Source organism: Gymnoscopelus braueri, assembly GCF_963280865.1.
Source record: "Gymnoscopelus braueri genome assembly, chromosome: 10".
NCBI lineage: Eukaryota > Metazoa > Chordata > Actinopteri > Myctophiformes > Myctophidae > Gymnoscopelus > Gymnoscopelus braueri.
The window spans coordinates 13,413,798-13,440,796 of NC_137611.1; the positions used below are offsets into that span (position 1 = coordinate 13,413,798).

Below are 26,999 nucleotides of genomic sequence, written 5' to 3' on the forward strand. Positions count from 1 at the left end.
GGCATTTACCATAAGTGAATTCTAATTGTTGCCTAATGCCTACACAGCTAATTTTTAAAAATGTATTCTGTACAATTTGTGCTCAGAGTGAACGTTTTAACCACGCGAACCCAAGCATCCCTATTCTGGGCATGTCATAATATATGAATAGGCAAACATGTGAAAATAGCGCTCCCCAAAACACACTCTCCCCCATTTTCGCAGACCACTCGCCCCTGCAGTGATTCTTGTATTAGTTTTACTGAGGTTAAGATTAGGAATCAGGTTAGGTTTAGGCATAGTTTTACTGAGGTTATGTTTAGGAATCGGGTTAGGTTTAGGCATAGTTTTACTGAGGTTACGTTTAGGAATCAGGTTAGGTTTAGGCATAGTTTTACTGAGGTTACGTTTAGGAATCAGGTTAGGTTTAGGCATAGTTTTACTGAGGTTAACCACGTTTAGGAATAATGTTAGGCTTAGGCATAGTTTTACTGAGGTTACGATTAGGAATCAGATTAGGTTTAGGCATAGTTTTACTGAGGTTACGATTAGGAATCAGGTTAGGTTTAGGCATAGTTTTACAGAGGTTAAAGGGATACTTCACTTTCACATAAAATAAACATTAAAAAAAAATATTTTAAAAAAATGAAAGAAGTTATGGCAAAATAAAGGCCCCCTCACACATTAGTAGGACACTCTAATGCGTGAGGGGGCCGTGATTTTTCCATTAATGTTTATTTTATGTGAAAGTGAAGTATCCCTTTAACCACGTTTAGGAATAATGTTAGGCTTAGGCATAGTTTTACTGAGGTTACGATTAGGAATAAGATTAGGTTTAGGCATAGTTTTACTGAGGTTACGTTTAGGAATAATGTTAGGCTTGCTTAGGCATAGTTTTACTGAGGTTTCGTTTAGGAATCAGATTAGGTTTAGGCATAGTTTTACTGAGGTTACAGTACGTTTAGGAATAAGGTTAAGTTTAGGCATAGTTTTACTGAGATTACGTTTAGGAATAATGTTAGGCATAGTTTTACTGAGGTTACGTTTAGGAATAAGGCTAGGTTTAGGCATAGTTTTACTGAGGTTACGATTAGGAATAATGTTAGGTTTAGGGATAGTTTTACTGAGGTTACGTTTAGGAATACCTGGTGGCGACCGTTCCGAGTTCGCTGGATTTGACCCGGGGCGACCGTGTTTTGGGGCGAGCGTTCTTCTATTCCTTGGCAGCTGCAGGGTGCATAATGCATACCTGCCAGCTCTCCTGTTTTCACCAGGAGACTCCTGTTATTTGACCATTTCTCCTGGACAACTCCTGTTCTTCCATTTCTCCTATTTTGTGGGATTCCACCCTTTTTGTTTGACCCCCCCTTCTCTGTGGCTGAACAGCAGCACTGCAGCAGCTCATGGAACAGTGGCGTTCCCAGGAATTACATATAGGGCAGGCGCAAATGTAATGTACTAGGGGCAAAATCTTGGGGGAAACAAGTTAACAACAACACTACACACACTGACTACAAAACTGAAAAACGTTAATAAAAACAATATGCAAGTATAATCAATCAATCAATTCTTCAGCGGTGGTATCTTCATGTTGTAGTTTAGTAATGAATGGCTCAAGCTGCTCTCAGAGCCCCTTTTATGCCAGGTGAGTACAGGTGATGGCCCAGACCAGGTGATTGATTATGACAGGCGCGACACCGAGTGCCGCACCCTCGCCAGGGTCAAAAACGTTATATTTGAAATCCGAACATTTATGTAGATGAATTAACGGGTCAAAAATGGAGAAAGTGCAAACACCAGGTTGAAGTTCATCCATGACGGTCATCCAGACTGCACTAGCGGTTTGTTTACATTCGACCGCATGGCTCATTTGCATAAGACGTTACCATATTGATTTTATCCCACTGTTGAGGGTTAGGGTTATGTTTTATATATTTTGTTTAAGACTTACAGTAGGCTGCCTTGCCCCACTGGAATACAGTGACTGATATGAATTAATAATATACTGGACCATATGTAAAATGAAGAATACCTTGTGATAGCAAAAGTTGTTAAATCAACGTCGAATTTTGGTTAAGTTTGAAGATTGATGGTGGATTAAAAAACCTTAAAAACCTCAAAAGATGTCATTAAATCATTTCTACTTTGGTACTTGGTACTTTTCTTTGAAAAAAAACAAGACTCGCGCAACATAATTTGGCAAGACACACCATCTCCGGTTTACTTCCCGTATCTGCATAGTCTCGCTTCTCGCGTAGCTATCTGCGTGAAGTGGGCCTGCTTCCGGTCTCCTAAAAAGGCGTCCGCCCACTTCACGCAGACGCGAGACGCGAGACTATGCAGATACGGGAAGTAAACCGGAGATGGTGTGTCTTGACGATTTTTGTTGCGCGAGTCTTGTTTTTTTTCAAAGAAAAGTACCAAGTACCAAAGTTGAAATGATTTAATGACCCCAGGGGTCCTTGGGGGGGTTCCAGGGGGTCCCCAGCCAAATGTTATTATTTAATATGGCTCTTTTATAGCTACTTTTAACTTTTTAATGGATCCTATGTAAGTAAAGCCTGATAAAAGTGTCAAACTCCCTAAATCTGGAAATTACATCTACTCTGTTAAAAATGTCCTGGGGGGGGACGTTATCGGACGGTCTGAGGTTGGCAGGTATGAGTGAGGTTCCATTAACTACCATCAACCATAGAGTTAAAAAATAAGGATGTCAACTGGGGCAGGGACATTAGCTGGTATTATTATTATTATTATTATTATTATATAAATGGGTCAGTGACGTGACACACCAAAAAAAGTGTTTTTTAAAAACCTTTAAATAACAGGAATACAAATGATTTACTTTTGTTCTACTCACTCTCATCTTTATGGAAACATATTTTGTTTTTAGATATTTTATTGAAATCAGAGTTTATTCAGCATTTTGCTGTGCTTGTGCCTAAAATCGTCATATGGTGTGACATGACAATAATTGTTTATAAAATGAAAATGGAGTACACCTTTCTTAAGTTACTCCCTTTATCAAAGTCCTTTATCATAACTAACCTGTAATCCACTATAGTTTTGTGAAAATGTATTAAATCTGTATATTATTTTCGTAATCAACACTCAATCAACACTCAATGTTGTCGGCCTTTCAACATATTTTGTATTTATTGTGACAAAACTCTCTAAAATTACACAAATATTTGTGTAATTTTTATAATAATATTTTAAAATAATAATATTTGTGTATTTTTGTTTTCATCATTAATAAAGGTATGATTTTTTCACTATTTGGAACGTCACACCAAATGATTTAGTGTCACACCGTATGATGATATCTTCATGTTTCAAAGGAAACTGTGTTTTAACCTACCTATTAGTGAGTACTGAACTTTACGGATTGATTAAACAATTACTTAGGAAAAACAGCAACAGGAAAATTGCTTTTACATTGAATAACATGGCCTTAATATCTCTGAACAGGATATTATTGTAGGGCTTTAACATGGGATAACAAGGAATTCAATATCCCCGAACAGGATACGATTGTGGAAACAAATAATCAGTTAGACTAACAGTTCAAGGTTAACAGTTCAAGGTTAGTTGTGCTTTATTTTATAGTTACAGTATTGTACGGCACAAAATATGTGGACGGTGGGCATCACAAACGTAACATGCCCATATATGGGGTGTCGTAACACAGCCTATACTGTATACTGTACACAGAGACAACTTTAAACTAGATTTATAGGCCATAGCAGCCTGACAACCTGATGTTGCAAAATAATAAGCAACCATACGCAGATGTACAAAGGCAAACAAGCTAGCGAGTGAGTCAACAATAATGCCTTTCTGTTTCTAATGAGCCGGTAATAGCTAGAAGGATGATGAGGATGTGCACAGGAATGGTACACACACCAAAGTCTTTATAGTGGTGCCGACCCACGGCAGAAGGATCTTCAAGAGACAATAAGGTGCATAGCCACACAAACTGGGAGCCAAAGTGCCAACATTTTATCAAAACCAACCTAACGGCAGTGGTAGAAAAAGGACTTGCGTTGTTTACTTAGTAAAAATATCAATTGATGCTGCAATACAAGTAAAAGTCTGGAAGTCAAAACATACTTGGAGGGAAAGTCCAAAAGTATTAGATTAGTATACATTTAGACTGTATTGTTGTACATCAGCCAGTCGTATTTATTGAGGGCAGCAAATCGGCTGCCTTGCTGCGGCTGTGATATGCCACAGACAACCTCATGCTCCTGGTACAAAATGCAATCACGCCTCTTTGGCCAGACAAAACCATTTTTCATTTTTCCACTTTGTTTCATGCAGTTTACGTCCATTCCTTCCTTATTAATGTCCACAATCTGCCCCACATATGGTTTCCCCTCATATTTTATAAGGACAAACTGTCCTTTTGTGTATTCATCTGAACTGGTGTCTGAATCCTCAATTCCATCTTGGGCCTCTCCAATTGATGCACTTGTGTACAGCACCTGAGTAGAAGACCTTCAGGAGGAGATATTCAAATGTTAGTGACACACTTAATTGTCTTCAGTTCAGTGATTGCAATATCTAGCTTCTACTCCATAACATTTTGTAAATATGTAGGGATTATACTACTAACTGGGTTTGGGGTTCTCTGGTGGGCGAGCTGAATGAACAGGAAGGCACCTCAGCAGCAGAGCCACCATCACTAAAGTCAAAGAAAGACATTTATTTGTCAGGGAGATGTTTTTAGCAGCAAAATGTAATTGTACTAGCAGGTCCTCAAATTTGCCAAGTACGTTGTACTCACTGAGTTCCGGAGGCTGTTTTGGGCCTGCCGAGCTGGGAAGGGGGCACTTCCTCAGATGGGCCACCACTTAGTTAAGGAAGAGAAAGAATGAATGGATGCATTAAGTTACTTTATTGTCACTATACAGGTACAAGTACAGGTCTCAGGAAATTGGCAAAGGTAATCATTTAGTTACTTACTCATCACTTGTCTTGTCACCTGGCACCTCAGCCCGGGAGACTTGGTCAAACTGTAGTCTTCGCGGGTTGTGACAGGTGCAGATCTGAGGAAACTGGCAAAAACAACTCAGGTCTCTGTAAAATATCTTTCCTGGGGAGAAAGAAAGAACCTGGTGCGTAGTGCTGATCCCAGTCACTGGACGCACTGTCGGAGGGAGCATTTCATCCATGGTGGATATCTTCTCTTCCTCGATCCACATGACAGTGACAGTATCGGAGGACTTGTATAAATACTCATACAGATCCCTCGGTGTTTGTAGATCACTGCCTCCGAGGACATGCATGTCTGCCTTACGCTTCAGCACCCCTCCCACACCGTCAGGTGCGCCCTTTCCATGGGAACGCTCTGAAAAGTTCCAGGTGACCCTCTTGAATCCCCATGTATAAGGAATGCTGCTCATGAGGAAGCAGTTTGTGCGATTCCGGTACTGGGTTGCTGGCCCATCACTGAGGACATGCAGGGTGTCAATTGCATTTTCTTGTCTTCCTCGGAAATCATCAATAACTGGCTTGATGTGTGCCCACACAGCACGCTCATCATGACGCAAGGACTGTGAAATGGTGGCATAGCACTGGGAGCTACTGACTGAGTAGGCAACTCCGGTATGCACTGTTGCCTGCTGCCTATTGCCACCAAAATGAAACGCCTGAATCTCAGTGTTTAGTTTACACGCATAGTTCTCCGAAAAGTCTATATGCAAGACCATTTCATTGGGTTGGATGTTCTCCTTGATGTGCCTGAACTGCTTCACCTGATGAAGCCAGTTGAGCTGATGACTTGCAATCACATTGAGCCTCTGGGTGAACACATCAGTGAGTTCTCCCACTGTCCCAGTCTTCTTTTTCTTCACCCAGTTCTTGTATGTTTTCTCTCCCACTACAACATCCTGCTTTTCCCATTGCTCCCATGTTGCAGTGTCAGCTGGGTTGTGTTCTTGCATGTTGGGCTCATCATAACAGCACTTTGCGCATACACGTTTCATGCATTTTGCATTTTCAGTATCACATGTGATAGCTGACAGCAGTGCTGACAATCTTTTTGATGTGATCAAGCCTCTGCTTGAAAGAGCATCAATTAGGAGAGAGATGTTTGCATGTTCCCAGCACGCACATGTGTTGCGGTCACTGGACTTAGCCTCTGTGATGTAAAAAGGTTTATACCTTATGAATTGTCTGTAGGAGAGTTGGTGTTTTTTTCCACATTTTTGCATGTAGGCCTTATGAAGGTCTTTTAGTGAAGAAGTCAGCACTCGTCTTTGTCTTTTATCTTTCCTGCCAACAGTGTCCTTCTTTCCAGGAAGCAGGATGCTGTTTTCATCCAACAGCAGGAAGGCTTCCACTTGAGCTTTTTTCTCAGGTATCATTTTTTTCTTGGGTGGCAAGTGGTATTTTTCACTGGCAGTTTGTTTTCTTGCAGATTGTTTCTTAAATTTTTCAGCCCTCTTCTTTTCTTCGCTGAGCTTTCCCTGGAGTCTTTTGTTCTGCGACTTCAGTCTCTTTAGAGCTCTCTTCATCTGCAGCATCTGGTCTGGAGGTGCTAGTTTAGGATCTGAGACTGGACTTGGACCTGCACTGGACTTGGACCTGAGACTGGACTTGGACCTGGACTGGACTTGGACCTGGACATGACTTGTATCTGAGACCGGACTTGTATCAGATACAAGTCCAGTCTCAGATTCTGAGACTGGACTTGTATCTGAGACTGGACTTGTATCCGAGGCTGGACTTGGACCTGGGGCTGGACTTTGATCTGGGGCTGGACTTTGATCTGGGGCTGGACTTGGACCTGGGGCTGGACTTTGATCTGGGGCTGGACTTCGATCTGGGGCTGGATTTGGGTCAATCTCTCCATCATATATTGAGTTATCTGGGGATGGAGTCAAGTTCAGTAATTGTTCTAAATTCCTTCGTTTTGTTCTGTACTTTAGTTGGGCATTTCTCCATGACTCCCTCAGCTTCTCTCTCTGTGATGGCGGAAGAGTCTTTATTTTGAATTGTGGGATTTCTCCCTTATATTTCTTGTCTTGGTATCTGTTGAAAGGCAAAGAGAATAGTGTGAATATTTTAACAGTGGTGAGCCAATCATGCCAGCAAGTGTTCATTGCTGGCCTGAATCAATACATCATTATTACCCACCCATAGTCTAATCTCTTAATTTCATAACTACGTTCCTCTTAGTAGCACTGCTTACAGAGTTCTAGTCCACTGACATTTTAGCTATAATGTATTGCCATGTTTCAGTAAATCTGCTCCAAGGCCTTTTGAGTCAACAATGACCCTATCTCCATCAGACCTTCCTAATGGTCAGCAAATGGCAACAGATAGTTCTTGTTTACTTTTCCTTTCTGCGCCTCAGCAACTCCTCTCTCTTTGCTGGGTCTGAGTTCAGTTTCTCCCTGTATCTCCTTGTTCTCTCTGTACTTGCCATCTTCAAACTGACAGAAGAACATGGAATGTATAGTTTAAGACAAAGAGAAAAAAATGTTTAGATTGAAACAGTATTTGAAAGTTTTTGTGAAGGGGTTCCCGGTCTGTCTGATGAATTTGAAATATCCCAGAATAAAACTAAATTAAACACAATTTATTGTGGATATAGATTGTATGTAAACATGTTTAAAACAAATGTTTAAATGGACAAAATAAACATGGGACTTTGTTATTTATCGTTATATCTGTACGAAAATACAGTTCATATCATATGGTGTGACAATCAAGTCATATGGCGTGACAGGCAGACATGTCACACCATTATGATGAAGTGTCACACCATATTACGTTTTCTGCATTTAGGCTAACCTTGAAGCTACTAGCTACACATTAGCATGCTAACAACATGCTAGCTATAACAATGCAACCTAGATTTACATGAAATTATGACCCTAAAATCTAATAACTTTAGCTTTTTTAATGAAAAAGGTGTCACACCAACAGACACCCGGAAGAGTCGCATTTGTCAGAGTTCCAACAACATGGTATTTCATGAAAAAGTTTAAATGATAACTCACCTCAGACACCTGTCATGCTGTTGTGTTGGGGAAGTGCTGTACAGCCTTACTGAAGAAGGACCTCTCTATCCCAAAGGGTGTCCAAACAATTTCTCTTGAAATTTCCCAAAATGGTGTCACACAATATGATTTTGGTTTGAGGGACAAAATCTTTTTGATCAGAACTTACTGAAAACATTATGCTTGGATTCTGAAAAGACTAGGCTCACAAATAGACATCTATATTATATGTATGGAATTTATTTAATAATTTTAGCAATTTTTTTTCTTAGTTTTATTCAAGTTCCTACTTTGAGAAACAAGGCCGGGACGGTCACACCATATGAGTTTTACTATGTTTGGTTGAAAATTCTGAAGAAATGAGGAATGAGATGTTTTAATCTCGAGTATGTTCACATGAAGCATAATGTCCTGCACAATATTCAGAAGGTTTTTGACAAATATATTTTTTATTTATACATGTTTGACACTGAGGACAGCCAGGGACAGCATGTCACGTCACCCACCCAAATGCATTTGACTACAAAAGGCAAAAAGTCACGTGACTATCAAGTATTTTGGTCTCATGTTGTTGCCGCGACACCTGCTGGCTGAAAAAAGTCAATGCAGGGCTTCACTGACAACATAATTATTCATAGCATATTTTTATTGTGTATATATACATTATGTAGATAAATTACTGATAGCATTCTTTCTATGTTGGTGGGGAAATGTAAGGTTTGTGCGTGATGAATCTAAAACTTGCCTTACATTTATAGGAAGGGGGGAAACAATAATTGACAATTATGAATTATTCAATTACACTTAATAAACGTACAATATCATTGGTGTTCACCGTTCACTTAGGCTAGGGGGTTGGGAAAAGCCATCTAAAACTTAAAATGCAATAAAAAATCCATAATTCAAGTTGCACAAAGACGTGTCTTTTCAACAGACATCTCTACCCACTGGGCACACAATACAACAACGCCCAAACGCCGTGCATACGCCGTCCATACGACGTCCGAGTCAGACGTGTGTCGACGTCGTTTCAACGTATTTTTGGCAAAACAGCTGCTGACTGAGGTCTGACTCGGACGTCGTATGAACGGCGTATGCACGGCGTATGGGCGTTGTATTGTGTGTGCCCAGTGGGTAACGACATATCTGTTGAAAAGACACGCACGACTAATGTGTTCTTTATACTTTTATATTATATTATATTATATTATATTATATTATATTATATTATATTATATTATATTATATTATATTATATTATATTATATTATATTATTGTAAATGATATGACCTCATAAAAATTGAAATGTATTATTAATTGACGGGAGCAGTTAGGGGTTGGGTGTCTTGCTCAGGGACACCTTTAACTTACAATAACCCTGTGTGTCTGCTTTAATTAGTTGATAAAGCTAATACTAATTAATTAGTAAAACTTCAGCTGGGAAGAGTTCTTTCAGTCATAAACCCCCACCTTTAACTATCAGGAAACAGGGGAGGGACGCAGTGCCCCGATGGTCCTCCGTGTACATTGATGGCATGGGAGTTGAACCTTCAAACTGTCTGTAGCAGAGGCAACGGATCAAGCGCACCACACCACTGCGCCAACGCACCTTTGAGCCCTCAGCAGGTGTCTTCTAGTGCTTTTGACTTGCTTTTTTGTATTTTGACCTTGAAAATTTCAAAGAACTACAACATAGAAATATGGGACAACTGAGATTTGAACATGCAACCTCTGTGCTGAGAGTCTGATCACTATCCCATTACACCATCTCTCACTGTCTCTCAGCAGATGTCTCTTAGTACTTTTGAAGTGTTTATATGTCAGCCTTCAGTTAGTAAAGTTGAAAAGCAATGAACCAAAGAAGGACTGGGATTTGAACATGGAATCTCAATGCGGAGAGTCTGATCTTTAGGCCACTACACCATCTCTCAGCCACTCACATTATATCTCTTCGTACTCTTGAAGCGTTATTTTGTGACAAGAAATCAAAAATAATTTCTAGAAAATGGACTAGAAATTGATAATGTGTCTTGCTCTTCAGTCTGTCAGACATTTTGTAATATAAAAAGAAATCTGTAATATATTATCAAACATCTAACAACAATATGAACTATAGTGTTAACAGAGTGACAATGACATATCACATGAGTCATTGTGAAACAATTATGATTCATGGTCACATTCTATTTCAGTAATATAATGAAATTGATGATATCTTATTGTATTTATTTCATTTTATTTCAATGCAGGGTCATTAAAATGAGTCCATATACAAACACATGTGTTGAATTAACGGTTAAAAATTTTGAAGAACAAGGCACTGGATGAAGTAAACTTGGCTGTTAGCCTGGTCCCTACCAGGCTAACTTCACGGCTAAATTTCCATGGTAACTATGGAAATCGAGTCATGGATAAACTTATCCAGGGTGCTCTGGCTAATCTAATCTGGCAGGATAATTCAGCTTTCATGAAACCGATTCATCGCTAATCCTGGCTAAATTAAGCCAGGATAGGTGTTAAATCCAGGCTTAACCCCTAATTCTGCTTTCGTGAAATAGGCCCCAATGCATTGTCAATGGCAATGGACATTTAAACTAGGGGAAAAGTACAAACTTTGGCAGGCTACTAGTCCCCCATTCAAACTTTAAAATGTTCATCTTAATGTGGACATGTTTGCCTGAAAAGGGATCTTTTAAATGTTTCATAGTTTTAGAATTGTACTCCTTTAAAAGTTCAGAGATTTCTAATGGAGGCCGATGGAAGATTTTGGGACCTCAAAAAAACACTTTCACCTAGAAACTCCATTCACAGTTAAATAATTCCACCTTACTGTGGACATACATCCTTGAGATGTTTTACCTTGAAATGATTTGTAGTTTTTGAAATATTTAACTTTAAACGCCCAATGCATTGTCAATGGCAATGGACATTTAAACTGGGGAAAAAGTACAAACTTTGGCAGGCTACTACTCCTACATACTTACTGTCTCCCTACTCTTTCATTGAGTAATTTAGACCATTGGTTCTCAAAGTGGGGTCCGGGGAGTGTCACAGTCATTTTAACCACTTTAACCATATTTTATACTTTGGCTATTCAAAAATAGCGGATATAAAAGCTCATAGCGCCACGCTATATGAGCTTGTAGATCTGCTATTTTTGAAAATGTTTTGACATGAAAACGTTTGAGAAGTTCATAAGTGCAATATCTCCCCCATACCAAGCAGGGATTCATCCTGGAAAAGCAGTAGATACCATCTTCAAATCCCGGGTAGGACATCGAACTTACGGATTGCTGCTTTTAAAATGAAGATTCAAACATATGTGTATGTTCACATCTGGCTGAAACATCCACAGGACCTTTAGAAGGCCCCCGTGAGAGCCATAAAACTTCATAAAAGGCAATAACAATATGTTCTCTATAAACAACTGGATTTATGAGCAACACGTACTGTATGGATAAGAATGTTTTCTTAGCCAATTTGTTTGTGTTCCCCGCGAAAAGAGAAAAAAAATAACATGACACCAATAAAGAATAGTATCAAATCTTTATACATGTGTCCAGTTACAGTTAAAGGTGTTTTGTGAGAGCCCAGAAGTATACAGGATCTTCTTATTATCACACAGGATCTACTGTTTGGAAAGAAGTTCATATACCCAAAGGTTTTTTTCTTCCACTGCACAACTGCACTGTAGTATGATCATACTGACACAACAGGATGTATTCACATTACATGTATAGTTTTGCAGTCAGTGGTGGAAGGTAACTGAGTACTCAAGAACTGTAGTTAAGTGCAATTTTGATTTACTTTTACTTCACTGGGGTATTTCCAATGTTCTATACTTTTACTTCTACTCCACTACATCTCAGAGGCAAATATCGTACTTTTTTACTCCACTACGATTATTTGAAAACTTACTTTGTAGATTTGGATTATTATTACAAAACATACATTAACCACTTCAGCCCCATTTAAACTTTGGCTACTTGAAAATAGCAGATCTACAAGATCTAGATAGTGAGCTTGTAGATCTGCTATTTTCCAATAGTTTAATACATTTTAGACATTCTGGGACATTCTGCATAACGAGTAATTTTACTTTTGGCACTTTAATTATATTTTGATGCCAATACTTTTGTACTTTTACTCAAGTGAATTTTGAATACCAGACTTTAACTTTCTACATTGCAGTATTGATACTTTTACTTAAATAAAAAAAAAATAGTACTTTTTCCACCACTGAGCCTCATAACTATGGAACTATTATAATGAGACTGTCTGTGTATGTCACTCTGCCTGCAAATTTGGCCACCAGAGGGTGCTGAAAACTCACTCCACTGACAACTCCCTCAACTATGCACACCTCTAGGTTGCCTCGTTTCCGCTCGGGTATGTTGCCGTGCTTTGTGAGGAGGACACGCTACAACTACACATATTTGCCTCTGTCCCACTAGCAGAGCAGGCTGACAGGCCTCCGTCGTTATGGTTTTGGAAGCAATTTTACAGTACATGACTCTGTATTCCAAAGGAAAAACAAGCAACGCTAATGTTGCACCACACCCGCAGGAGAAGAAAAGCATGCAAGCAGTGGAAATACTCAAAGGCCGTCCACAAACCAAGCACTATAACTATATCGTTCACCACCGTCGTCATCATAGTTGTGGTGTGCTATCCACTTAAGTTGGAATGATTTTTAAAACAATATCTTTGTAGTTACAGTGCTTGATGAGGATGTCAGACAGTGTATCAGGTTAGTGTACAGAACACACAGCACATGTTCTGCTGAAGTTCTGTTGCATCAGGAATGACTTAGTGAGTGATATTTCATTGTACAAAAGATGACAGATAGCTGCTTACAGGTGCTACTACTGACAATTACATCGAGGCATACAGCAAAGCTATGCTAAAGAAGCTGTGTGTACTGTCATTTTCCCTTTTTTACTCAAGATCCTGATGTCCCTCAAGCATACAGTATCTCCTCACAAGATAGGGAGGTTATTGTCATAGATCATTGTAGAAGAGATGTTTTCCACTCTCAGTACCAAGGTGATAAATTGATTTTCTGTTAGACAAAAATATGTTGTATAAAACACATTCTCAAGAGGGTGATTGTGTGTTGATATATATATGTCGTAGGCATCTCAGAAAGCTGTGTCTGTGTGCAAACAGACATGTCTAGAGTTTAGATCCACTCTTTACTAAAGTGCAGTTAGTTACTGTGGTGCAGCAGTGTCAAGTGTTTGGTGTCAGGGAAGGAGTTCAGAGGACAAGGCACCATAGGAGACACTGGCTGGTTCCCACTCACTCTCCGGCTTGTTCACCTTTAGTGTCCATCGCAGAAAGAGCGAGTGAGAGAGAAAGGAGAAAAGTTTGAAGTGCGTCGTCACCGGATTCACAAACGTACGTATCTCACTGGGGGCCGAGTCCGCTTGTGAATCTCTTCCCCTGTTCGTTGTTCTCCCTCCTTTGTGTCTCTATGTACAAAAAAACACCGGGCCGCCTCCCCGGGGCTAATGCCACCGGAGGAACAGAGTCAGGGCCAGCGCGGAGAAAGCGAGCGCAGCATCTCTCTCTCTGCCCCGGTGCCGTCGCCCTCTGCATCCGTTCCTGAGCCTCTGGGGCCGGTCGTCGCCGTAGTAGTCGTCGCCCGCGCCGTGCTCAGAGCGCTGGCTGCTCGAGGAGCACTGCACCAGGGGCATCTGGTAGGAGGTGGCCCGCTTCTCCGGCCGGTCGGGGCTGGAGCCGTCGCTGGGCCGGTGGCCGTTGTAGAGCAGGTAGCGGCCGTGGGCGTCCTGCTGCATGCGGAACAGCTCGTACTCCGTGTGCGGCAGGCGGATGCCCAGCGCCACGCAGCCGTTGGTCTGCGTGACGTCCTGCTCCACGCCCACCTGCCAGGAGCCCTCGGCGCCGCACTCGTTGCCGTTGAAGACGTTGAGGAGGGACGTGGTGGCCACGTCCATGGGCTTCACCCGCATGTGGTTCACTGGAGTGAGAGAGCGAGAGCAGCGAGAGAGTCAGGTTCACATTTAAAGCTGTGATTTTACAACTTTATTTTAACATTATTTCAACCAATCTGTACGGTAGAGTATGTTAATACACTATAACTAACACAATTACGAGAGTTGTATTTGGTCTCCCTGCTCTTCATTTTAGATCTTGTGGTCGGGTAGGACCACTACTGGTTGACAAGAGGTATTGCATGAAACTCAAATGGAAATAACACGCCTTCCTCACTCTGTTAAAAAGAATACTATGTGGTGCTCGCACCAGGGGACCTGGGTTCGAATTCCAGGACATGAATATTACACATTGCAGATTTAAGCTTAATTTATACTCCATCGCACGAGGGAGTCGCCTGCCAGACAGTTAGCTTGTAGAGCAGTTCTTTTTGGCAAGCAACACATAAAAATGAAGCTTTAGACAACATATAAATTAGACTTTAGGCTTGATAGCTACCCTGCCCTGTCATCACGAGCACACTGAGCAACACTGACAATTCCAGACCAACCTCAGTTCATCTTCCCATTCTTGTTCTATTATTGTATATATACAGCCAACCAAGAAGTGACTTGCATGAAAGTCACAACATCCACTTAAGAGAATGTATGTCCCTACACTGCAAAAACCCTGTTTTACTCCTGAGAGTGTAGGGTCTATTACACTCTCAGAGCAAAAGTTCTTCTATCCGTTATTTTGCTGCTTAGAATAAGCTGCAGGCAAGATAGAATAATGTAACTTTATACTAAGAGCCATATTGGAAGGATTTATGGGAGCGGGTGGCAAGGGAGGAAGGGATCCAACCTAGGCAGGGAAGGAATCCGAGTATCCGAGTAAAATGCAATCATGTGATCTACTTCACACAATCGATTGTCAAACCAGTGTTGATTTCGTCGACTAAAACTATGATGAAAAGTGTTCGTCGACTACCTTTTAGTCATTTTATGCTTGGTTGCGCTCAGTTGTTGCGCTGTGAAAATAGCAGATCTACAAGCTCACAACGCGTCGCAGCTTGTAGATCGGCTATTTTCAGCATGCAACCAAGTGTAAAATCAGCCATTGTGACGCCATCAAGGTCCGCCAAAATACATTTTAGTCGACTAAATCAACTGTAGATTTAGTCGACTATAATCTTATGATATTTTAGTCAGTAACAGTAAAACATTTTAGATGACTAAAATATGACTAAAACTAAATGGAATTTCATTCAAACCCAGTTATACCTTTGAAGACGAACTCGGTTCCCCCCATGACCCGCGTGGAGTGCAGCCCCCGGCTGTAGCGTCCGCGGGCGTAGATGGTGAAGGTGGGGTGTCGGCAGATGGGGTCGGAGTAGTGGTAGTAGTGGCCCTCCCAGGTGTGGTTGTTGTCGTGGAAGATGAAGTGACGGGTGAGGAAGAGGACCTCGGGCCGGACCTCGCAGCGCTGGCTCACCCACTGGCCGTACAGGCCGACGGTCAGGTCGGCCCGCGGCGGCAGGATGGGCGGGTGGAACTCGTCCGACCGGTAGATGATGCGACAGGCGATGCAGCCGTGGTCGTGGTTCTGGAAAAGATAAGATACAAAGCCTTTGAAAATGACATCATTAACACATTAAAACCTCACACACATCATTTAAGTTTTTCAAAAAACTCTGAGGATTTAGAACAGTGGTTCTCAAAAATAGCAGATACACAAGCTCACAGCGCGGCCTAATACATATCATTTGGGGGTCCTATTGGCACGTAAAAGTTTGAGAACTACTGATTTAGAAGGCATTAAGAACGGCCTCAGGTCTTAATGGGTTAACCACTTAAATGCCCTATATACTTAGTCGTACAATTTATAAGGCGCCTTTGTCCAAAGTACATTACACACACACACACACACACACACACACACACACACACACACACACACACACACACACACACACACACACACACACACACACACACACACACACACACACACACACACACACACACACACACACACACACACACACACACACACACACACACACACACACACACAGAGCTGAGGAAGCCATACAAGGTACCAACCTGCCCATGGAGAGCGGTTAGGGGCTCAGTGTCAGCCAGGAGGAGCCGGGGATCAACCCGGGAATCTTCTGATTCCCAAGTGGCCGCTCCACCTCCTGAGCCACAGCTGCCCTATTCATCGTAGGACAGATAGCGAAATTAGACAATCTACAAGCTCAAAGCTATTTCGATTATGTGGTTAAAGTACAACCCTCCTGTGTAATGCTGTTATATTGCCATCAGTGGTATAAAGTAACTAAGTACATTTACTCAAGTACTGTATTTTTATGTACTTTTACTTTACTGGAGTATCTCCAAATGTCTATACTTTTACTTCTACTCCACTACATCTCAGAGGCAAATATTGTACTTTTACTCCACTACAATTATTTGAATTTGGAGGCGTGTCCACATAAAAACATAATTTTAACAATTTCTGTACACTTTTTTTGAAAAGAAATCTTCCTCCTAGTATAACCATAATACCTGATGATTATGTTTTAGGGGGGGGGGGGGAATCACTGAAAATCACGGCACCCCGTCTTTAAGTAAAACATTTGAGTACTTTTTCCACCACTGATTGCCATATCGTTGAGACAACTGCAAAACAGTAATATCGAGCAAACCCTAACATCAATTGTTCAGGTATGTTGGTTAGTTTGATTCATTGCACAGGCAAAATGTACCGATGGACATATGGAAGAGTTTTAGTCCAAAAACAATATGACGGTAAGGTTTTTTACATTTATTTTTTCCAAAAACGAACATATTGGTTTGGAATTAAACTCTTCGTTTGATATGATCCACATGTCAGCGGTGAGGTATTGTCGGTTGGTTTGCAACAGCAGAGTTCAGATTGCCATTGGATATATCACAGAGACGGAAACCCTCTGCCATCCGTGTAGCCTGTCAGCGTTACATGTTATTTTAATCAATCACGCTCTGAAATTGTGTCATGAAATCTACACAAATGTCTTGGCTGGACTTGAGTTGAGAGGTGAAGAGAGCGAGAGAGAGAGAGAGAGAGAGAGAAAGAGGGGAAAAGGAAGAAAAAAGAAAAAAACAATTTCCTTTGTGAGAAAACCTCAAGAGAAGTGATGGAATCCGGACAAGGCCCTGGAATTTTCTCAGGGCGATCACATGATTTACTGAGAAAGACAGATGTCTGATGCCTCGACGGCACACTAACGCAGACAACAGAGTGGCGGGTGAAACAAGCGGTGTTGCCAAGTCTCCTTATTATAAGCGACTTTGGGCTTGTTTTGTTCTGTAACGTCGCTTGTAAATATTGGTATAGTTGCGGGTTTGCGGTTGTTTTGGGCTTGTTTCTAAAGTGTAGTAGTTTATTTGGGCTTCCATTTGTTTAAATCAGTGTTTTCTCAAACATTTTCATGTCAAGGACCCCAAATTAATGTAACTAGTCCGCAGACCCCCCCATCTGAAATTAGTTGGTGCCAGGGACCCCCCCCCCCCCCATACAAGATTTGTGTATTTAAAATGTTTCAAAAAACTTCCAAATTGTTAAAAAAATTATAAATAGCAGATCTACAAGCTCACATGCGACGCGTTGTGAGCTTGTAGTAGTCGATGTATATAGGGTTTTCGTAGACCCTGACCGCTTGTCTCTGTTGTAAAATCTGGCATCACTGGAAACAAGCGCAGCCTCTAACATGAAGCACGGAGCAGCAGCAGCGAGAAGAACCAGGCACTGGGACTCGTTTCTTAACTTTCATTCACTCTCATATTCATAAAAAGATGTCCCGTCGAGGCACAAATGACCGTTAATCACATTCATCGTTGCATGACATGTCTGGATTTGTAGCGGAGCCTCCGGATTGGCCCTTAGAGATGCTAAAGGAACCTCAGACTAGACAGCTGTTGGGCTCTGACCGGAGAGAGAGAGACGACTATTACCCGGGCCTCGTGGGACGCGAGAGCCGGACATATTTATTCCCCCGTTGAACAAACGTGTTCCAAAGACAAAAGGGCCAGGGAGCAAAGGGGGGAAGTACATATTTGTTATTTGAGGGTGGTCAGAGTTTTTAGAGCCACTTCCCCAAGCCCCCCCACCCCCCATCCCCCCCTTTCCTCTGTCTTTTCCCCCCAGACAACGTTATGCTTGCAGAGGAGATTTAAAGGCTGCGAGACAAGGGGCCAATCCTAGCGGAGGAAAAGCAGGAGGTTTTTTCGGGTGCATTCTTTCAGCTGAAATAATTCCTGTTCAGGTCCATATACCACCTCAGTGTGAGGGGTTAATGGAACAGGCCTCTCATGAATCCTGCACTATGTGTATAGGAAGAGGTGTCTCTGTGTGTGTGTGTGTGTGTGTGTGTGTGTGTGTGTGTGTGTGTGTGTGTGTGTGTGTGTGTGTGTGTGTGTGTGTGTGTGTATGCGTGCGTGTGCGTGCTCATATGTATGAGTGTCTGTGAGATTGGAGGGGGGGGGGGGGGTACGGTACTTATTGCATGTGTGGAAAAGATGTTCCAGCTCTATAGGAACTCTCAGCTCATAAAACAGAGACTTGCTGACTGCACTATAAAACTACAGGCAGGGCTCATTCCTGAACACCTCTCCTATAGTCTAAAGTCATCTTGCGATACAGTTCTAAAGTCTAATTCAGTGATCTCAACCTTTTTAATTTAAAGGACCCCCACTTTGATATGCATTAGGTCATGCCGCACGGACCCCTATTTGATACGTATTTTTTAATTTAATTCGATTTTTTATCACTGGGACCCCAATCTACACTGTAAAATCCTTGGTGTCAATTTATCTCTGAGTGTATACAAATGGACCCGTGGGTTTCATTTGTACACTGAGTTACAAACCCGCAAAGGGTCCACTTGGACCCGACGATGAGAACCAGTGGTCTAATTTAGATGGCGCTTTGCTTGTTAACTCGAAAAATCACTTCTCCTTCGGCAAGCAACACGGTCATGGGATGAAGTATACATTAAAGGTTTCATGACGTTCAGTTTTACCACACATTAAAAGTCTTTGTCATGGTCCTTCAAACGTGTATAGAAAGTTTTAACAAAAAATTCCAATCCATTGATCCATGGCAGGTGTTTTTCTCTCACATTTCTAAAGACTTTTCAACTGCAATGAAAAAAGAAATCTTTGCCTGCGGGTGTCGCTGGTGAGGGATTTTGCCTGTCAATCATCGCCTCTGCACCGCCCCCCCCAAAGGAAAGGATAGGGAAGGGGAGGGGCGAGGAGGAGAGTGGGCGGGATTAATCGGCTGTGACCTCACTGCCGAAGGGCCAAACTCAGATTACTTTTCAGCCTAATTATTCAGAAAACCCCAGACCACAGAAAATCCACTGTATGTTCAAAGTTCAGATTTTTTGGGTGTAATTGAGGTCATAAAACCCCCAAAAAAACATTAAAAAAAAAAAAAGTGAAAATGAATGTCATAGAACCTTTAACCACTTAAACGCTATTTTACACTTTGTCGTACAATGATGGTGTCGCACAGCGAAAATAATAGCCGGTCCGCTATAGATTTTTGCTATAGTGGTTATTTTCCAACCCTTTGGAAGGGGTTCAATTTCAGGATTTAAACGAGCATCATGTTGTTGTTGCTGTTGTTGGAAAAATGTCTTTGCCTATTCAGAACTACTGAAAACCCACTCAAATGTTATTGCCTATAATTGTTATTTAATCATTTATGTGCCCTCGTCGTAAAAAACCAACAACAACAACAAAAGTCTGCTGCTTTGCCACTTGCATCACTGCTTCAGATCGACCCAACAACAACGGACACAAATGAACACATTTGGCACGGAGAGAGCTACCGGGCTTGGGACCAGCCCCCGGGTATGCCACTTAAGATTAATGAATCAGATAGTTGCCATGGAATAAAAAATCCACCCCCCTCCAAAAAGAATAAACCATTACAACCTCGAGCGGTGGTTGTAATAGAGATCTACTGTAAGTTTGTGGTGGGAGGTACTGAGGGCAACACTAATATGTTAATATGTTTTCACTCCTGTTGTGAGTGTCTATATGTTTATCTGTCGGAGTTAATTGATTCCTAATTACTACTCGTTGCCTCTTGGTAGGCTCAACATGGTATAAAAGGGAGGTGGGAAGTGCTGAGGTTTAGTTTTGTGTATTGGGCTGATATCAGACCACAGCCAGGGCAGAGAGCTGCAGAGCCTTAGTATACCGCCTGAGTTGTTTTGTCTTTTTCTGCCTGTATTTTTTCCAAGCTTAATTATTTATTAATTTGTGTTAAAGTCAAAGTATTATTTTTGGCCTGGGGGTCAGCACTGTAAATATTGCACAGGGCTGTTGCTGTGTTTTTGGGAGTAAAAAAAAGTCTTTTTGGAGCCTTGGGCAGTTTGACCAATCTGACATTTGGTGTCAGAAGAATACGCAGAACGCCTCCAAAGCAACAAGGTCACCTGCAGGTGCAGCAGCAAGCCACACTCGTGGAGGAAGTGGGCGCCACGGGGCTGGGGGAGCTATCATGGAAGGCTTCCAGCCCATGGTGGACACAACCATTCCCCAATAGGCAAGTTTTGCAATCCCAACAGACAGACAGACAGACGCAGCGATTTGTTGATTTATAGACAATAGATGGGCGTAGAGTTGGATTGGCGGTTCTGGACAATCGATCGACTTGACACCGGGATTCTCAACCCCCTCGGGTCGCCGGCGACGCGTGCACGGAGTATGAAGTCGGGCGGTCCAACGGTTTTCGAGATACGTGAACTACAGACGGACGGACATACGTACAGAGATTCTGCACATTTATTTAAGATATTATATTATATTTAAGATATACTAAACCAGTGCTCTTAGGGCACCTAACTCCTACTTGGGGGCCATGCAAGTCGGGAACGATGCAAGTCAGGAATACACGCTCCACTCGTTGTGCAATATATTCGCTGCGGTTTCCTTCGCCCATGAGATCTCACATTGTTGTTCCATTGCACACGCTGCCACTTATATTAGCCAGTAATGGAAGCCGGTGCCCTGATGACAGCTGATGACAGACTGACCTCTGTGTTGGGACCAGTTAGTTATGGTAAAAAAAAAATTATGACGATAGCTAGTGTCAATTGTTTAAAGAGAAAGTGCTTTGGAAACGATTGAAGTTAACTAAACTGCATTTGGTCATTTGTTTTCCATGCATCTTCTAAAAGCAAGACTTTAAGACACAATACAAGAATATAAGTACATGTCTCTGAAGTGGACATTTATTTTCACAGCAGGTCTGTATTTAGCCAAAAAGTACTACAACACCACGCTATGGTTTCTGGAATGCTCTGATTATACCAGACACAAAGCAGAATGTTACCAGCCTGACATCCTATTCTTCTTTTATTCAGAGTGAAAAAAAAGGAGAGAGAGAGAGAAAGAATGGAAGAAAGAAAGAGAGCGTGTAAACTTTGATACGGGCCTCAGGCATGCATGAAATCAGACCTGGTATGCACTCTGGAATAATTCATAAAGGCCACATGATTCCAAATTCTAGGAATACCACATGTTGATCCCTCCCAGAGATAGGCTGACAGGGGTTTCACGTTGCCCTGCGTGGGCCAGGGGGGGGGGGGGGGGGGTTCCTTCTTCCAGCGCTCTGGGAGAGAGCCTGTGTGATGCGATGATGAGTGCTGCTCCGTACTTTGTTTATATTATGATCAGCTATACCAAGGCCCCTATCATCCCCCCGAGTACAAATGGATTGTTTATTTAGACAGCAGAGTTGAATAGCATCGCGGGGTAATCTCTGTAAAGGGTGACGGCTAAAGCTTCGCTCTAGGATTTCATCCAGCAGAGCAACTGCTGCTCCGACAGTGTAAACAGTGAAATTATATCCCGGCGAGGACAGCGGATGAATGGGGTCCTTTCTTAATATTAGATTTAGAAGATGATGATCGGTATGTGCACCAGGGAGTCGTGTGTGTGTGTCGCTGGACGTGTTGGGCTTACAATGGCAAAAATGTGATAAGCACAAAAGTCTGACCGGGAGGTCACATAATATTTGTAACCCATAACAACTCTGTGTCGGGTATGGTGTCAAATACAGGGCACACTATACAAGTGAACAACTCAGTGTCAGGTATGTTGTCAAATACAGATTGATACAGATACTATATGCACAATAAATCGTGATTCTAAATGATCCCCAGTCCCTTATTCTGCAAATCCCCCATTGCTGCTAAAGAAATGTGTTACAATAACAGTACCTGTCTTAAAGAGGTTTCATCACACTTGCTGCTCGTATCTGTACTTTATCTAACTAGAAATCTCGAACAGTGTAAGCTTTGTGGCAATCCACAGTTCGGTACCAGCTAATGACTCAGTGAAGGAGTTGTTCTCAAAGTACTATCACACCCTCAGGTAGGGTTTTTAAAACTTCTCCATGTCATGGACTGACCCCCGGATTGACTTTGAATAGGAATTTCAAATGATTAGTCTTGGGGACCCTGATAAGATATTTTGGTTCAAATGAAACTAGAGTAAATTAGATTATCTAAATGTTATAGCTGTACACGAGTAACAGATGCATAGTGGTGGCACTGAAACACATTGTTAGAATAGAAGTCACTCATAATAGTTTTGTATTGTAATAATTTCAAGTGAATTGTATAATCATGAAATTTTAATTAAAACTACCACTCATTTGGCTGGGGACCCCCTGTAACATCGTCAACACGGGGGGGGGGGGGTCTAAAACCTACTGCTCTACGGCAGTGTTTCTCAAAGTTGGGTCTGGGGACCCCCAGGGGTAATTGAGTGGGTTCCAGGGGGTCCCCGGCTAAATGATTGATGGTGAGGAACCAAATGGAACCAAAACTCTGTAACACCGAGAGTGTACAAATGGAACCAAATGGACCCTTACGGGTCCATTTGGTTCCATTTGTACACACTCAGAGTTATGGGGGTCCCTGGCCTTAATGCAAACTGGGGGGTCCCCTTGAAATGAAGAGAAAAACAAAAACAAAAACTTTGAGAACCACGCACTGCTCTAGCGGAGAGAGAGAGAGAGACCAGCCCAGTGACTGACCTTGGCGCTCTGCAGAGCGGCCTGGTAGCTGGACGGCCGGTAGTACATCCTCTGGGCCGGCTCCGTGTGGATGTCCCCCAGGAACAGCTCCTCCACCAGGTGGTCCAGGTTCTGGTGGAGGTACTGCTTCTCCACGCGCAGCAGCTGCAGCTCGTGCATGGCGAAGTTGAGCTCCCGCGAGCAGTCGCAGCCGCCGTCCTCGCTCCACAGCTCGTAGGTGATGTTGGGCTCCCAGGGGCCCTTGCCGCCGCGCACGGCGCCCCGGCAGCTGCGGTTCAGCCGCTGGCCGAGCTCCTTGGCCACGGTGGCGGTGTGGCACACCACCTGCGTGCGGTGCAGCTGGTAGTCGGCCTCGGTGCCGCCGCGGATGATCCAGGAGGCCTGGCGCAGGCGCAGCCGGCCGCGCACCACCAGCGTGTAGGTGGGCGTGGTGCAGTGGTTGTCGCCGTAGTAGAACTGGTGCGCCTGGAAGGTGTTGTTGGGGTAGAAGCGGTAGGAGCGCGTCAGGAACTCCGGGCCCGGTCTCACCTCACAGCTGAGACGAAAAAAGACCAAAAGAGAGAGCGTAGATGTTCAATAACGCACACAGCTTGAAGACAAGAGAAGGCGATGATGTAAATTAGATCATTTGGGGGTCCTCCTTGGGGAGGTTCCAGGGGGTCCCCAGCAAAATGTGTTAATACAGCATCACAATCATTTGAACCATTTTTTTCCCATATTTTCTTTGGCTATTCAAAAATAGCAGATGTACAAGCTCACAGCGTGTCACTTCGTGCCGCGCTGCGAGATTGTACATAAAAAAAGAAAAGAAAAAGAAAATCTCGAAAATGTTTGGAAAATGTTTAATAATTTTAGCATTTTTTAACATAGGCCTAAATCTTCTCTTCTGTTTTTAGATGGGGGGGCGGGGGGAGGGGCGTGGCCAAATACTTTATTCAAATAATCCATTTGGGGGTCCTTGACATGAAAAGGTTTGAGAACCACTGATTTAGATGTCCGTGTTTGGATACACAGCAAAAATCACTCTGAGATTATTGAAAACCGACCTGTAAAGGGCCGTCCACACCAAGCAAGAACTATAACAATAACTATAATTATACTGTTTTAAACTTTGTTCCAACTCAAGTGGATGGAGGAGTCCACTCACCACAACTATAATGACAGTGGTGGTTGAACCATATCGCTGGGATCACTTTCAGGGCTTTTTGATGAACGATAGAAAAACGCTGCCCGGCCAAACACAGTCCATTCCAATTGACAGGGTGTCACATTCAACCCGTCATGTTCAACATGTTTACTGAACATTATCCTTCATTTATAATTATCATTCTTGGTGTGGAGTGGACGGCCACAATTTTTACACAATCAGAGTTAAATTAACAGCATGATCTTTCAGTATATATGGAATTTCATTGCAAAAAGAAAAAAATGACTAATTGAACAAAATGTCACTTTCAATCAAATTGGTCTTCAACAAATCTTTTTGGTCCAAAAAGAAATGAAAAAAAAAAAATGTTTAGATTTAAATGTTGAACATCAGAGAAGAGACCTTTACCTAAAAGAGATACATTGATCATATTTGTATTGTCCCCTATACAGTAAATCAATCTACACTACTACAGCCAGTGGTGTAAAGTAACTAAGTACATTTACTCAAGAACTGTACTTAAGTACAATTTTGAGGTACTTTTACTTTACTGGAGTATTTCCAAGTGTTATACTTTTACTTCTACTCCACTACATCTCAGAGGCAAATATTTTATTTTTACTCCACTACAATTATTTGAAAACTTTAGTTACTAGTTACTTTTCAGTAGTACATTATTATTATTACATTATAAAACATACATTAACCACTTTAGCCCTATTTTATACCTAGGCTATTTGAAAATAGCGGATCTACACTGCGACGCGTTGTGAGCTTGTAGATCCGCTATTTTCAAACATTTTTGTACTTTTACTTTTGGTACTTTGCAAGTATATTTTGATGCCAATACTTTTGTACTTTTACTCAAGTAACATCGTGAACACATGCCTTTTACTTGTAACAGAGTATTTCTACATTGCGGACAGTATTGACACTTTTACTTAACCCTTTAAGACCTGAGGCAATTCTTCAAAATGTTTTCTAAATCCTAACAGTTTTTTGAAAAAAAATCCCAATTTTTTTTTTCAACATTTTTCAAAAATAGCAGATCTACAAGTTCATAGCGCGGCACTCGGTGCCGCGCTATGAGCTTGTATATCTGCTATTTTTGAATAGCCAAAGAAACCTAAAGTGACACGGATGCGTTCCAGGTATTAATGGGTTAAGTAACACATTTGAGTACTTTTCCCAACACTGCCCCCCTATACAGTAAATCAATCTACTACACTACTACAGCATAGCATTCACCTGGTTGACACCCAGTGTCCCACGATGCTGGGAGGCATCTGCACAGTGATGCGGGCTCCATTGTGCAGGTGTTTGAGCATGTGCGTGCACTGGGAGTCCTTCACCGGTCGTCCGAACGTCTTGGTCCTGCTGTCAGTGTAGTGCAGAGATGACCCTTCACCCCAGCCTATGGACAGAAAACAACAGTACTTAATAGTCAGTGGTGGAAAGTAACTAAGGTACATTTACACAAGTACCGCACTTCAGTACAAACGTGAGGTATTTTTCAAGTGACTGGAGTATTTCCAATTTTCAGGACTTTTTCTTCTTCTCCACTACATCTCAGAGACAAATATTGTACCACTACAATTATTTTAAAGCTTTAGTTACTAGTTACTTTGAAGATTTTGAATATTATTACAAAACACACATTAACCACTTCAACCCTATATGTACTTTGGCTATTTGAAAATAGCCGATCTACAAGCTCAAAACGCGTTCTGAGCTTGTAGATCTACCATTTTCAAAATATTTTTATAGCCCACACTACATGATACAATGGGACATACTGCATAATGAGTACTTTTACTGTTGGTACTTTAAGTATATTTCGATGCCAATACTCTTACTCAAGTACATTTTGAACACCAGACTTTTACTTGTAACAGAGTATTTCTACATTGTGGTATTGATACTTTTACTTATCTACATGTCATATGTTTGTCTTTGTCATGTCCTGTATTTGTTGTTACTGGCAGAGCTGTGTAACATTTATCAGAATCAGAATCAGAATCAGTTTCAGAATTTATTTGCCTCTTCTCTTGGCCAGTGCACATTCATAAAAGAGACTATTGTCTCAATGTGATTTTACTGGTTAAATAAAGGTTAAATAAATAAAATTAAGTAAAAACTTTCAGTACTTCTTCCGCCACTGCCAATAGTTTAGCTAAGGTGCTACAGTATGCAGACCTATCATCAGACACACTAACAATTGTGAGCTTGTAGATCATAACATGATGTCATAATGACATGCCCAAAATAGGGACGCCATGTTGAAGGGGTTAATCAATAACCTCAATATTCCGTAGAGTACCGCATCAGTATCCATGCTAATCCAGCAAAGATGAGAATTCATTTTGAGGCTATTCAGGCTATAATATGGCAGTTGAAATAGTCCTGATACCCGTGTGAAATTATGTTTATTTATTAGAGCATGGAGGTGGTGTATTTATATGCAAATTCCTGTCGATGTGCTAGCTTCATTCAAATTGCGGGACGATGAAATGGAAATATAGATTGTCGTCACGCAAGACTGGTGTTGCCTCAGCGCTTCATTCAGCACCACTCTGTGAAACATATTACGGCACTTAATTACAGGCAAATCTCCTGATAACGCAAAGCCACCTCTATAATGACTAAACCAGAGAGCAAACACATGCTGATCCTTCAGGTGTACTATAGGATCATTGCTCTGAAGTTTAAGCTGATGGTTAGGAGTCTCCTCTCTGTTCTGTCGGGACTTTGAAGTCATTTGTTGATCTAATTCAGTCCATTTTACTCTTTTCATCACAGAGAGATTACTGGGCATTACCAT

General features: G+C 41.8%; 1 protein-coding gene across 2 annotated transcripts in view; it reads right to left on the reverse strand.

Moving 5' to 3' along the window:
- Window positions 1-11,519: 11,519 nt before the first annotated feature.
- Window positions 11,520-26,999, reverse strand: part of LOC308094238 (protein APCDD1) — a 36,195-nt gene continuing 20,715 nt past the window's right edge. Inside the window, exons 2-6 of one of the 2 annotated variants that reach the window (XM_080440763.1) lie at window positions 25,427-25,592; window positions 23,032-23,566; window positions 16,035-16,145; window positions 15,213-15,534; window positions 11,520-13,975 (exon numbers count right to left, since the gene is read on the reverse strand). In XM_080440763.1, the coding sequence (XP_080296889.1) occupies window positions 13,503-13,975; window positions 15,213-15,534; window positions 16,035-16,145; window positions 23,032-23,566; window positions 25,427-25,592 (1,607 nt within the window). In that variant the 3' untranslated portion in view covers window positions 11,520-13,502. The remainder of the gene's footprint in view (window positions 13,976-15,212; window positions 15,535-16,034; window positions 16,146-23,031; window positions 23,567-25,426; window positions 25,593-26,999) is intronic. The other variant, XM_080440764.1, reaches the window with a different exon arrangement.